General features: G+C 41.5%; 1 protein-coding gene across 3 annotated transcripts in view; it reads right to left on the reverse strand.

Annotated features, from left to right (window-relative positions):
• Positions 1-12,757, reverse strand: part of TOP2B (DNA topoisomerase II beta) — a 65,844-nt gene that overhangs the window by 17,631 nt on the left and 35,456 nt on the right. For all 3 annotated transcript variants that reach the window (XM_066319927.1, XM_066319936.1, XM_066319917.1), the window contains exons 12-18: positions 7,374-7,531; positions 6,537-6,662; positions 5,732-5,842; positions 5,544-5,649; positions 5,243-5,352; positions 2,709-2,801; positions 2,499-2,613 (exon numbers count right to left, since the gene is read on the reverse strand). In XM_066319927.1, coding sequence (XP_066176024.1) covers positions 2,499-2,613; positions 2,709-2,801; positions 5,243-5,352; positions 5,544-5,649; positions 5,732-5,842; positions 6,537-6,662; positions 7,374-7,531 — 819 coding nt within the window. The remainder of the gene's footprint in view (positions 1-2,498; positions 2,614-2,708; positions 2,802-5,242; positions 5,353-5,543; positions 5,650-5,731; positions 5,843-6,536; positions 6,663-7,373; positions 7,532-12,757) is intronic.

Here is a 12,757-nt window from a genome sequence, read left to right on the forward strand (position 1 = left end):
CATTCTACTCAGCAAAATCTTTTTCCTAAGAATATCAGCACAAATTCAGCAATGACAGCTGTAACTGTAGCTTACATGTATTTCACAGTACTCTGAAATTTTACTTTTTGTGTGAAATTCTCAAATATGCATTAAAATTCAACAACAACAAAAAATATTATCCTCTTGAGATCTTTTAAATTTTTAAGAAAGAAGCCAGTCTCTGATCTTCTGGTTTATTTTCATTGCTTAGGCACACTTTAGGAACAACACCTCTGCAGAAGGAATTGCATCATATTTCCTGAACGTCATCCAGAATTTGATAACCAGTTCTAGATCCTGCTTATTGAGCCATTCAGTGTTTTAATTCACATACATTTCTAAAATGCACTAAAATATTGTTAAATGTTACCATAACTACAGTGGGTCAAACATAAGAGCAAAAGCTGGAAGGAAGACAAAAAAGGAAAAAAAGAGACTGACTTCAATTTCCATTTCATTTAAATATGTAAATGATGGGTCTGCATCATGTTTTTCTACCAGCAATCTATAGAATACAACAGACTTAAAGGATTTCCTTCACAAAGGAGAATCATCTCGTAGAACAAAATGTAACCACCAGCTTTGAAGAGATAGTCAAAATGTTCATCCTCTTCATTATTTTTTTCTGGGATTTGCCACCAGGCTAGCCTGTCATACATCACCTAATGATGCTAAAGGACAAAAGCCATTGCTAGAGCACTATACCTGCTGCACAATTCACATATCCATGCCCAGAATGCAGAATTACAACCAAAGTTGGCAGAAACATTCAAATGAATTATATATAATATTTGTAGTATTATATATATACCTACATTATTTTATGTTACATATGTACATAGACACACACAAATATATGAACAGCTATGTTCCCTTCCTATTTTCTTACATTTCTGTAGAAACAGTCCACTTCAAGTTCATTCTTTATTTTAAGTTTCAGCAAAATCACTCTGCTGTTTCTGAGAAGGCAGTCTGGGTACAGTATGTTTTAAGGAGCAATGATCTCTTGAAACATAAGTACCCAGGTATGGGAGAAAGTAAGTCTAGAGATGCTGAAACAGAGGCTGAACTCCTTTGGTTCCCTAGGTGTGTATCTGCACACTTAACTCAGTTTGATTCTGCATCAAAGATGGGGATCTAGCCTACCTGGAAGCTGCGCTATTCCCTGAACGATCCCTCTCTCTCATCCAAAACACAAAAAACTCTTGCCGCATTAATATTTTGGTGTAAGTCTGTAGTGTCAAGTAAGCTGACCAGCTCCACTATAAAATGTACTGGGAACTGGAGACGAATGCACTTCCTCCATCCCTGAAGTCTCAAGGCCTTTCCTCTGATCACAGTCAGCTTGTGCACACAGACAATGACGGGGCGGAAATTCCTGTTCATGCTGTCTGCAGACAGTTTTACAAATGAGTAAATGAGTAGAGCAGTAAAAATTGCTCCTTTTAATGTACGTGCTATTGCAAGGAGGGGGTTAGTAAACCCGACTGACAGGAGCCTAGCAAGATTACAGGTCAGTAAACACTAGAGCACTGCCTGCGGTGCAAGACTGAGGGGAGAAAACATTTGCATCTTCATCTGCACTCAGCTGCTGACTTGAATGTTAATTATTATAAGCACTTAAGAGACTTGCTTTCTCTGATGGTATGAGCAGAAACAAAGCGCTTGTAGGGTCTAGGGAATAGGTCTGGTTAAGTAAAAAGCCTGCACAGCACCAGATTAAATTTCCTCACAGAAGAAACATGGCAATGCCTTAGCACATAAATTGCAAAATGGTCCCTTCCCTCTATGGAAGGGACCATAGAGGCTCATCTGGTCCAACCTCCCCAGGCAGGATCATCCTAGAGCACACTGCACAGGATATGATCTCCCTCTCTAATATCTCCACTGAGGGAGACTCCATACCCTCTCTGGGCTATTTGTTCCAGTGTGTGGCCACTGCAGTGAAGAAGTTCTTCCTCATGAACTTCCCCTGCATCAGTGCCTGTCCACTACCTCTTGTGCTATTGCTTGGCACCTCTGAGAAGAGCCTGTCCTCTGTCCTGTCAACACCTCCCCTTTAGATATTTATACACATTTATGAAGCCCCCATTCAATCATCTCTTGAGACTGAACAGGCCCAGCTCCCTCAGCCTTTGCTCATAAGAGAGGTGCTTCAGTCCCTTTTTCAGCTTCACAGACCTCCACTGAACCTTCTCCAGGAATTCCAAGTCTCTTGTACTGAGGAGCCCAGAACTGGACACAGCAGATGTGGCCTCACCAGGGCTGAGCAGAGGGGCATGATCACCTCCCTTGATCCTCTGGCACTGCTCTTCCTAATGCACCCAGGATACCAGTGATACAGAACGGCAACAAACACATACACGGAAGTTCTTATATTCTCTGCTTCAATGCTTTGACTCTAATGCAAATCACAGCTCTAAAAAACATCAATAAACAGGAATATTCCAAAAAATCATAATAAATTATGAGCTTACCATCAACAAGGGAAGGGATAGATCTCTCGTTGTCTGAATTTGAGAAAAGGATCAACTCCTTGTTAATGAAATCATTGTAAGTCAAATGTTTTGTTGCTGTACCATATAAAAATTGCTGAAAAAAAACCACATACATTATTCATTCAATACAAAAACTACATTACATTTAAATCTCACCTGGCAGATTTATTGCTATTATTTAGGACTCACCTCAGGAAGGCCGTGTAGTCGACGCTGTCGTCTGTCTTCCATGAAATTTGTTAACCATTCTTTTCGGTCATCAATCTTCTTCTTACTGAAGGCCTGGAAAGATTCCAAGTACACTAAAGTATCAGCATATAAATATTTGAGCAAATGTATGTTACTTCAGTCAGAATTTTAAGTAGATTGCACTTTCTGATCAAGTATTCAATGAGGCTTATTTGGACAAGCTAAACCATATAACTAACATTTAAGGAGCAGTACCAGTACATGACTTTTCAGACATTTCTGCACAAGGTATTATGAAATGACAGATCTCTCACTGTTTGCAATTTAAATTCATATTGCTTTCCTGAAATCTGCACACATTTAGACAAATCTTATCATTCTTCTTCCCCTCTTCATATCAGAGTTGTGTTTGACACACAGGTTTGAAGGTCTTTCCCCACACAGCTTTAAGGATGGGTTCATCATTTAGACTGAGCTATAACCAGCTCTCATCGAGAAAATCAACTGATGGTATTAGAAAAAAAAAATCCCAGTCTTGTCATTTCCACACCCTCTTTGCTCTGTCAGTAATTTGTAGCTGTTCCTGACTGGCCATGCCTAGTCCTCTTAGGAAAATTGACAACCTGACAAAATTGACGCTGCACAAAAAGCCTAAGCCAGAGTTTGGGCCAGCTGACTGATGGCCTCAGCCTTCATGATGACAAGAGATCACTTTCCAGCAGCCACTTACAAAAGGACACAGGAATGTTCTTACTTCATGGTGTTACAGAAACAGAGTTCTCCTCCAGTGAGTTTCTTCCCCCAAAAAGAGAAAAATACATAAAAACTGAATATGTGTTTTTTGCTTCAAAACATCATTTTGACTACTTTGAGGAAATTCTGTGAGCTGCTGAGGTACTGCCTTTTTTTCTCAGGGAGTAACATACAGAAACTTCATCATGTCCTTATTTCAACCACTCTCCTGCATAAGAACACAGTCATCAGCACCACCTCTTTCAAAGGACTCTGACGGGAGCACTCCAAACGAACTCAACGAGTAGTTTCAACTCCTTGGAAACCACGATGCTACATAATAAATATTAAAGGTAACTTAGTTTCTGAGAAAGGGTCTAAGTCTTATCACCCTGTTTTGCATCAGACTGACTTCCCTTGTGAACAAAGCTTGATCATTCACAGTGTCAGACATCTGAAAATTTAAGATTAGGCTTTTGTAAAAAAGAGGACTAGATTCTTACAATTTTTGTTCTGGCTCTTTTCAGTTTATCTGTAGGTTTTCTAGACCACTGAAGTGACAAATGACCAAGAGCTGGATCAGCATAAAAATTATTTCAATCGAACAAAAATAGACTTAATGGAATTAAGAGCTGTTCTCAAATATTTATTTCTCAATAGAATAAGAAGGTGATTTGTTGTTGTTTCTCCACTTAAAACTGCTATTCTAATGCTTCATTTACTAGCAAAACAGTTCTTCGGAACACTGAAGAATTTGCTTTGTGAAATATTTTTTGCTTTCCTAGACTTCAGCTATCATGACGTCTGGCAGGGTCTGTCACCATGCAGAGATAAACTTGAGGCTGGGATTCCAGCGACCAGCAGAGGAAATGCAGGTGGAAGTGGAAATGAAGTTTCTGTGCACAGCTCCAGCATTAGCTGGGAGTTGCCGAGGTGAACAGCTTCCTCCCAGACTGACAGAATACTATTTTAAATAACAGTGAGGAGCAACCATAATTGGTTGCATGGCCTCATACACCAGCCTGTGTATGGAGGTCTCTTTGCAAAAACAGAGATCAGAATTCTGTTAGTAAAACCACACATTTTACTGTATGCACAGGATAAGAAAAAAGTTGTTTTGTCTAAGACAGGTATTTTTCCATTTTCCTTTTTTTTCTCTCCTATTTTTTTTTCTCACTAATGTCACCTGCAATTAAAATAGCAAATTAAAGTAGATAAAAATTGAATTTTTTTTTTGAGAAAACAGCTTCATACTTTGTCCTTCCACAAGCTTTCTTTGAAACACATGTATTTTCCTGCACATAACTATTTACAAAACTTCAAATTCAAATATGTAGAGCACATGCATGAATAAATATATGACACACTGACACATCTTCAATGAATAAACAATATTTATCTGATCTTATACCCTCAGAAACAAAATACAGACCCCTAAGAGATGTGAAACATAATTTGTTTGGGCTCTATTGCCCAAACAAATAAAAACCACTCACGAGTACTTTTTGTATGTTCTTTAAAAGCAATTCTGACTGTAGCATTTCTCGATGTTCACATCACACAAAATAATGAAAGCTAAAAGCTTCTAAAAAGAAGGTAGAGTTCATTTTGTGGCATGGATTCAGCTTATTCCAAAACTGAAAATGTTTTCCAAAAGATTCTTTCTCTGCCCGAAGTATTTTTTCAGGTACTCAAAAAAACCAAAACCAAAACAATCCCTGTCAGGACTTCCTCATGTGCCATTTTCAGCACACAATGAAAACTAAAACATATCAGATAGAAGCACTTTTGCGAGTTCTTACCAGTGTAATGGCAGCATCATCCTCAGGCCCAGCGTATCGAAACAAGATCCGATGTCTTTCCATGTCAGCAAAATATTCTTTTGCTTCTTTAGCAGTGCTGGTACCCAATCCTGTACGGTAAAAATAAATAATTACTCAATATTCAAAATTTAAGTTTTATTATTTTATCCTTTTTATTTTCCTGGGAATGTCATAAAATCATTATGTAAGATATTATCATGAAAACAGGTATAATAAAAGTTCATAGCGCCCAATTGTTATTTTTTATTCATAAGGTTCACATATTTGTTTTTAAACAAACCTTTGTAGTATTTTATCTTCCATGCTTTATGATTTTCCATATGCTTTTTCCACTCATCAAATTCAGGAATACTATAGAATGAAAGTTCTTGCTTATTTTTGCTTGCCTTTGAAAAAAACAAACAAACAAAATCAACATTTCTGTTGTGCTGTAAGTAATCCATAAAATCTCAATAGCAGAATCCATACCTTCACAATAGGGGTGATGAATTCCTCAAGAAAGCCGTGTTTCAACAGTGATGGCCAATTGTGATGAATAAAATTGATCAACAAGCCCTTTATGTGAGATCCATCCTGATCCTGAATCAGAACATGAAAACATGAAGCAGTGCTGTACCAGATTCCCCAAACCACCAAAAAACTCACTCACTGGCCTGAATACATCAACACAATGCCTGATGACCAAAAGCATGGAAAGGAACAGTTGGTTTTAATTTGGATTCCAAACTGGACCTGGGTATGAAATAACCACCTATGAAGTTCACTGTCCCTGATCTCTTAAAAAGCTCTTCCAAGCCAAGTGCATGGTTGCTGTTCAAAGTTTCTCTGCCTGTGGCATGTTTCTACTTAGAGCTAGGCAGTTCTCCCAGACACCACAGAGTAGAATTTTTGTGGAAAAAAGCCAAACCTGGCCACAGTTCTCACTGGGGGCAAGATGTTTGACAGTTCAATCATGAGATAATCCAAAAATTATTGCCTACATTCTTGTCTACCTGACTTGTCTTGCCTACCTGACTTGCTAGCAATACCACCTCATTTATTGTCTACCTTTGTCCTTACTTTCAACATATTTTTGAATTATCAATAGCATGTTTTTATTATTGCTTTGTTTTCTTGCTATTTTGCGCAGCAAAATTCACTTCTCCTTTTAGAGAAACCAAAATACTATATATAGATAAGTTAATTCCTAAAAGAAGCCTCATAACCTGTGAAACTGCAGCAAAACACATGGTAAGAAGCTTTGTAGATTAAAACCTGTGAATTTCAGACTTACCTGATCTGTCATGATCATAATTTTTCCATATCTCAAACTTTTTAGAGATTCTGGATCTTCATAGCTTTTCTTGTATTGTAACCCAACTATTTTGATGATGTTGTTGATTTCTGCATTTTCCATAATCTGCACAAAAAAGTTATTTTTGCAGCCAGTGTAAAAAGCAGAGATTCAGAAACATCCCAATCTTGCTTTACAGCTGTTTTTTCAATGCACCCTGACCTCAACTTCACAAGCTTTTAATTCCCACCCCTAGAAGGCTTTGCACTTCTAATGACTTCTTCTGTACATGCAAATTCTCAAGACTGTACTCTTTCTCCTCTACAGCCAAAGCACTTTGGATGGGGAAAGCTGGGAGAAAACTACATGTGTAACAAAAAGTCATCTCACTAAGCTGCCTTCTTTTCCCACTGTTTTCATGGGCATCTGCAGGACACCTCTTACTACAGATAAATTATGAATGGCAGCAGGACCAGTATGATGGGGTAATGCTGCTGGCTGCTGACTCATGTTTTATGTCCATGAAATCACATTGTAATCAAGAGAATACAGATTTCTAGGTGTTTTAAGTACTCATGTGAAATGTGAATATCAGTCACAGCAAGATTTTCTTTCACTAGTGAAGAAATGAACTTCATCATCTCAGTACTGCACTGCTACAGTTAATATTTACAGGCTTATCCCAGGCTTCAAAATAGCTGGTACATCATAAATCTCAGCCACAAAACTTCCATGAAAAGAATTAAAAATTAAAATATGAAGATGCAAACCTAGAAATCAAGAATAAACAGAAGGACATCCATTTGTCAGCAAAAAGGACAGAACAAAACTACAGACCTGTTTGTGAGAAGCTTCTCGGACATTGAGAATTTTGCCCCTGAGTGGGAAGACTCCGTATCTGTCTCTACCAATAACACCTAGGCCAGAGACAGCTAAAGATTTGGCTGAGTCTCCTTCTGTTAATATCAACGTGCAGTCCAAGGAATGTTTGCCACCTGCAGGCCAGGAAGAAGGAGAGAGAAGGCAAAAAACCAGAAAGTTTAACTCAAATAAAAGAAATACAGTTGAATTCTTTTTACTCTACAGGTAATTTCCTCTCATCAGTTAATTTAAGTAGGCTGAATTTCTCTTCTTAGGGAGGGCCTTCCATACCACTAAAACTGCACAGCAATGAGTCTCCTTGCCCTTAGCAGTACACTATGGATTGCTATGGACAAGGAGCAGAATAGGCAAAATGGGATGCAATAGTGGTACATCTTCTATAATGGTTCCCACACATCAGCATAAAAAAAGACAGATTGCTTCTCTATCTTCACCATTTCATTTTGCTAGTTGCAAATTTCTTACACACATACATTATGCATGTCTGAGTTACATATAGTAGTTATTCCCCATTCTGCATTTTCACTTTCCTCACAGTATATTTTAAAAAAGTAATTTGTTATATCACTTTTTTTTGGTTTTCCCCTTTTTGTTGTCTATCAGCTAAAACCAGACAACTGTATGAAAAATTTGTCAGGAAAGCTCAAACGATGAGAACATTTGCACTTCTTATACCTTACAAATTTCTCCAACAGAAAAATAAATCTTTACTAGCAGTGTAATTTTGATTCTACAAGACACTCAGCATTTCAGTGCCTGTGTGCTCAAAACTGGAATGACATTCATGTTCTGCCTACTGCAACTGTAGCAGTGGAATAGATGTTCTAAATAACAAGCAGGCTGAAAAAAGGAATCCATCCTTCTGCAACAGTGCAAATGCTCATTAAGTAGCTTTGCTATTTTTTCAAGGTTTATGGTAGGAAAGACTCCAAAAAAACTTCAAGCTGGTTGTGTCTCACCTACTGCTAATCAGGTAGTTTTGAATATATTGTTATTTAAAATGTGTGTTGTAATTTGCCTTTATCTGGTAGATAAAAACCAGCCTATACTTCGTATTACACAGAACTTACATTCAGCATCTTTGCTTTTCTGAATAAAGATGTGTTCTGGGTTGAGCTGCCTCCTATCCCATATATCCATCCCATATCTTGGATATGTTGTTATGTCTCGCAGCTGAATCCCGCCCTCTTGGGCAGGAGCCTGCAGTTCCTGCCTCCTTTTGGCTGCTTGGCTGCTTTTCGGCTCTTGCTTCAGCTGGCTCAGCTGCTTTTGCCTTCTTCGCTTCGCTTTGCCTCGCTCTGCTCTCCGGCTGCCCCTGCCGCCGTTTTTCTTCCCCCCGCTGCTTCTGTTTGTTTTTTTTCTCTCCTCCTTTCTTTCTCTCCCCCCCCCCCCCCCAAGGTTTGAACCGGCTCCGGACCTGACCTGACAAGTTGGAGAAGACCCGGGCCAGACAGAGACGCGTCAGCACCCTCCCCATCGACACAGTAACCCGTCCTTTCCCACTATTCGGTGTTGGGGAGTGTATTTTTGTCAATAAACCGGTTTTTCCACTTTCCTCCGAGGTATTTTCCTTCCCGAACCCAGGGCTGGGGGGCGGAAGGGGTGGTGGAGGTTTGGTTTAGGGGACTCCTTTTGGAGGTTCTTCCCTAATTTACTCCAAACCAGGACATTTCTTGGTGCATTGGCCGGGAAAGGGCCAGAGAAAGTGGAAAAACCTTAATAATAATATTGGTGGTTCTAGTTGTTTTGTGGGTGTAGTGGGATGTTTTTTTCTGGATTCATAATGTCATTCGTGGTGAAAGCCTGCCAATATTTCTGGTCCCCAGGGATTTTTGAGGTTTTAATACCTCTGTGGTATCTAGGGTTATTCCCTTATATAGAAAAAGCTCTGGTATTGCTACTAATACGTAGCTTTTGGGGCCGTGGGGTACTAACCAGAATATTTATTGGACTAGGCTTGCTTGTGATGCTTTATAGAAGGGCTGTTAAGATGTTTAAATCTGTTCCGGAAGTGTATAGTTCATTGTTATGGTGGTGCATTCAGTTTGTTAGGGGAGAAGCAGGGGAAGAGTTTTTTCAGCCTCTGTCTTCCCTCTTCTCCTTTGAATTTTTTACATCTCTATTAGAAAATGTTCAGTTTCCCCTGAGTGTTAAAGAGACCATCTTTCTGGCATTTAATCTAGTAAGTCTTTTCTATACTGTCTGCAGTTTATATAAAATGAAAGCTGAGATTTCTAAAAGAGCTAATGAGACTCCTGATTTAGGGGTAAAACCAACAAAGAGAAATCTTGAGTGGAGTGGGAAATGGGAAGATATGGGCCAAATTTTAAAGGAATTTTCTGACCCTATAGTCTGGGACTTCCCATCTGAACAAATTCAGAACCCAGCTGAGGTGGCGAAGTATTTGAAAGAGAAGTGCTGTGGTAATACGAAGGAGAAAAGGATTGTTGCAGTGAGCTGGGCCCTGGCATATGTTTACCGAACTCTGCTAGATACTGAAGGACAGCAGATAGAAGAAAGGGAACAGGGAGATAAGCTAGTTACCACCCCAGTCACTCAGGCTGCAGCTAATATCCTGGGCTCCGAGCCAACAGCTAAACCAGACAGGGAGTCTAAGACACTGGCAGTTGCAGGGGCAAAGAGAGCACGAAAGACTGATCGACCAGTAGAGGATGATGATGATGAAGGTGAAGGGCCCTCAAGGCCTCCCGAGGACACCCAATCAGAAGCTGGACAAACTGACGTAAAATCAGAAGCCGAACTAACTGACACTCAATTGGGAGCCAGATCAACTGGCCTAAGATCAAATGTCCAACCAGCTGGCACAAGATCAGGACCCACTATTGATGCTTTTTCCCTGAAGGACCTCCGAGGTTTGAGAAAGGATTACACCCGACGACCAGATGAGTCTATAATTAGTTGGTTAGTCCGTCTCTGGGATGCTGCAGGCGAAGCTACAATTCTGGATGGCACTGAGGCAAGGCATTTGGGCTCCCTGTCACATGATCCAGTTATTGACCAAGGAATGATGAGGGTAGCTACCCCTTGCAGTCTCTGGGAACGAGTCCTGGGAAGTGTGGCACAAAGATACCTGTGTGCAGACGATCTCTACATGCAGCAGACCCAGTGGAAGACCATAGAACAAGGGATTCAACGCTTGAGAGAAATGGCAGTGGCAGAGATTATCTTCTCAGATGACCTAAACACTAAGAACCCAGATTTGGTACCATGTACACCCGTGATGTGGCGAAAACTTGTACGACTTGGACCATCTGAATACGCTTCTGCTCTAGCAATAATGAAGCGGGAGGAGACACACGAAATCGTGCTCGATATGGCAAGGAAGCTTCGAGCATATGCTGATTCAGTACATGGCCCAACTCACGCCAGGATTGCAGCTGTGGAAACACGACTGCAGAAATTGGAAGATAAATTAGAGGAAAATCACAAAAAACTCAGGGAAGAGATTAGGGAGGACTTCCTCCAAATTTCGGCCATTCAAATTAGAGACCCTGGTGTTCAACGCGGGCGTACCTCTGTTGGGGAGAGAAGGCGCACTCCGAGAACCGAGTTGTGGGTCTTCTTGCGTGAAGCTGGGGAGGACATGAGGAGGTGGGACGGAAAACCCACTGCTGCTCTGGCACAACGGGTGCGTAAATTGAAAGAAGGTAGGATTCAAAGAGGGAGTCCTACTAAACAGAGAGCAGCACCAGTTGTCTGCAGCCGGGACGATGATGATATGTCTGATCCCCTGGAGGGAACCTCTAGGACATATGTCCAAAGAAAGAAAGATAATCAGGCTTAGAGGGGCCCTGCCTCTAGCCAGGTAGAGGTTGGGGAGAATCGTGTGTTTTGGACTGTGTGGATTCGATGGCCTGGCACATCGGCGCCACAGAGACATGAGGCTTTGGTGGACACTGGATCGCAATGTACTTTGGTGCCATCAGAACATGTGGGGGCAGAACCAATTTCCATTGCCGGGGTGACAGGGGGAGTACAAGAGTTGACTTTGTTGGAGGCTGAGGTGAGCCTGACTGGAAAGGACTGGCAGAGACACCTGATTGTGACCGGCCCAGAGGCCCCGTGTATTCTGGGCATAGATTTTCTTCGGAATGGGTATTTCAAAGACCCAAAGGGATTCAGATGGGCATTTGGAATAGCATCTGTAGAAACAGAGGGTGTTAAGCAACTGAACACCCTGTCTGGACTATCGGATGACCCATCTGCTGTGGGATTGTTGAAGGTGGAAGATCAGCAGGTGCCAGTCGCCACTTCTATAGTGCATCGGCGGCAGTATAGAACAGTTCGAGATGCAGTGATTCCCATCCACAAAATGATTCGTGAGTTGGAGAGCCAAGGGGTGGTCTGTAAAACCCACTCACCCTTTAACAGCCCCATCTGGCCTGTGCGCAAGTCGGATGGAGAATGGAGGTTGACTGTGGACTACAGGGCATTGAATGAAGTGACTCCACCGCTGAGTGCTGCCGTGCCGGACATGCTGGAACTCCAGTATGAGCTGGAGTCCAAGGCAGCAAGGTGGTATGCCACTATTGACATCGCCAATGCCTTTTTCTCCATTCCTCTGGTTGCAGAATGCAGGCCTCAGTTTGCTTTCACCTGGAGGGGTGTGCAGTATACTTGGAATCGACTACCCCAGGGGTGGAAGCACAGTCCTACCATTTGTCATGGATTGATCCAAACTGTATTGGAAGAGGGTGAGGCTCCAGAACATCTGCAATACATCGATGACATCATTGTGTGGGGGAACACTGCAGCTGAAGTGTTTGAAAAAGGAGAGAAGATTATCCAGATTCTCCTGAAAGCTGGTTTTGCCATCAAGAAGAGTAAAGTTAAAGGACCTGCTAGAGAAATTCAGTTCCTGGGAATTAAGTGGGAAGATGGACGGCGTCAGATTCCCACTGATGTCATCAATAAGATCACAGCGATGTCTCCACCAACTAACAAGAAGGAGACACAAGCTTTCCTAGGTGTCATAGGTTTTTGGAGGATGCATATTCCAGAATATAGTCAGATTGTGAGCCCTCTCCACCTGGTAACTCGCAAGAAGAACACTTTCCAGTGGGGCCCTGAGCAGCAACACGCTTTTACTCAGATTAAACAGGAGATTGCTCACGCGGTAGCCCTTGGCCCAGTCAGGACGGGACCGGACGTGAAGAACGTGCTCTATTCTGCAGCTGGGAGCCATGGTCTGTCCTGGAGCCTTTGGCAGAAGGTGCCTGGGGAGACTCGAGGCCGACCACTGGGATTTTGGAGTCGAAGTTACCGAGGGTCGGAAGCCAGCTATACTCCAACAGAAAAGGAAATTCTAGCAGCCTATG

The sequence above is a fragment of the Sylvia atricapilla genome, chromosome 1 (assembly GCF_009819655.1).
Source record: "Sylvia atricapilla isolate bSylAtr1 chromosome 1, bSylAtr1.pri, whole genome shotgun sequence".
NCBI lineage: Eukaryota > Metazoa > Chordata > Aves > Passeriformes > Sylviidae > Sylvia > Sylvia atricapilla.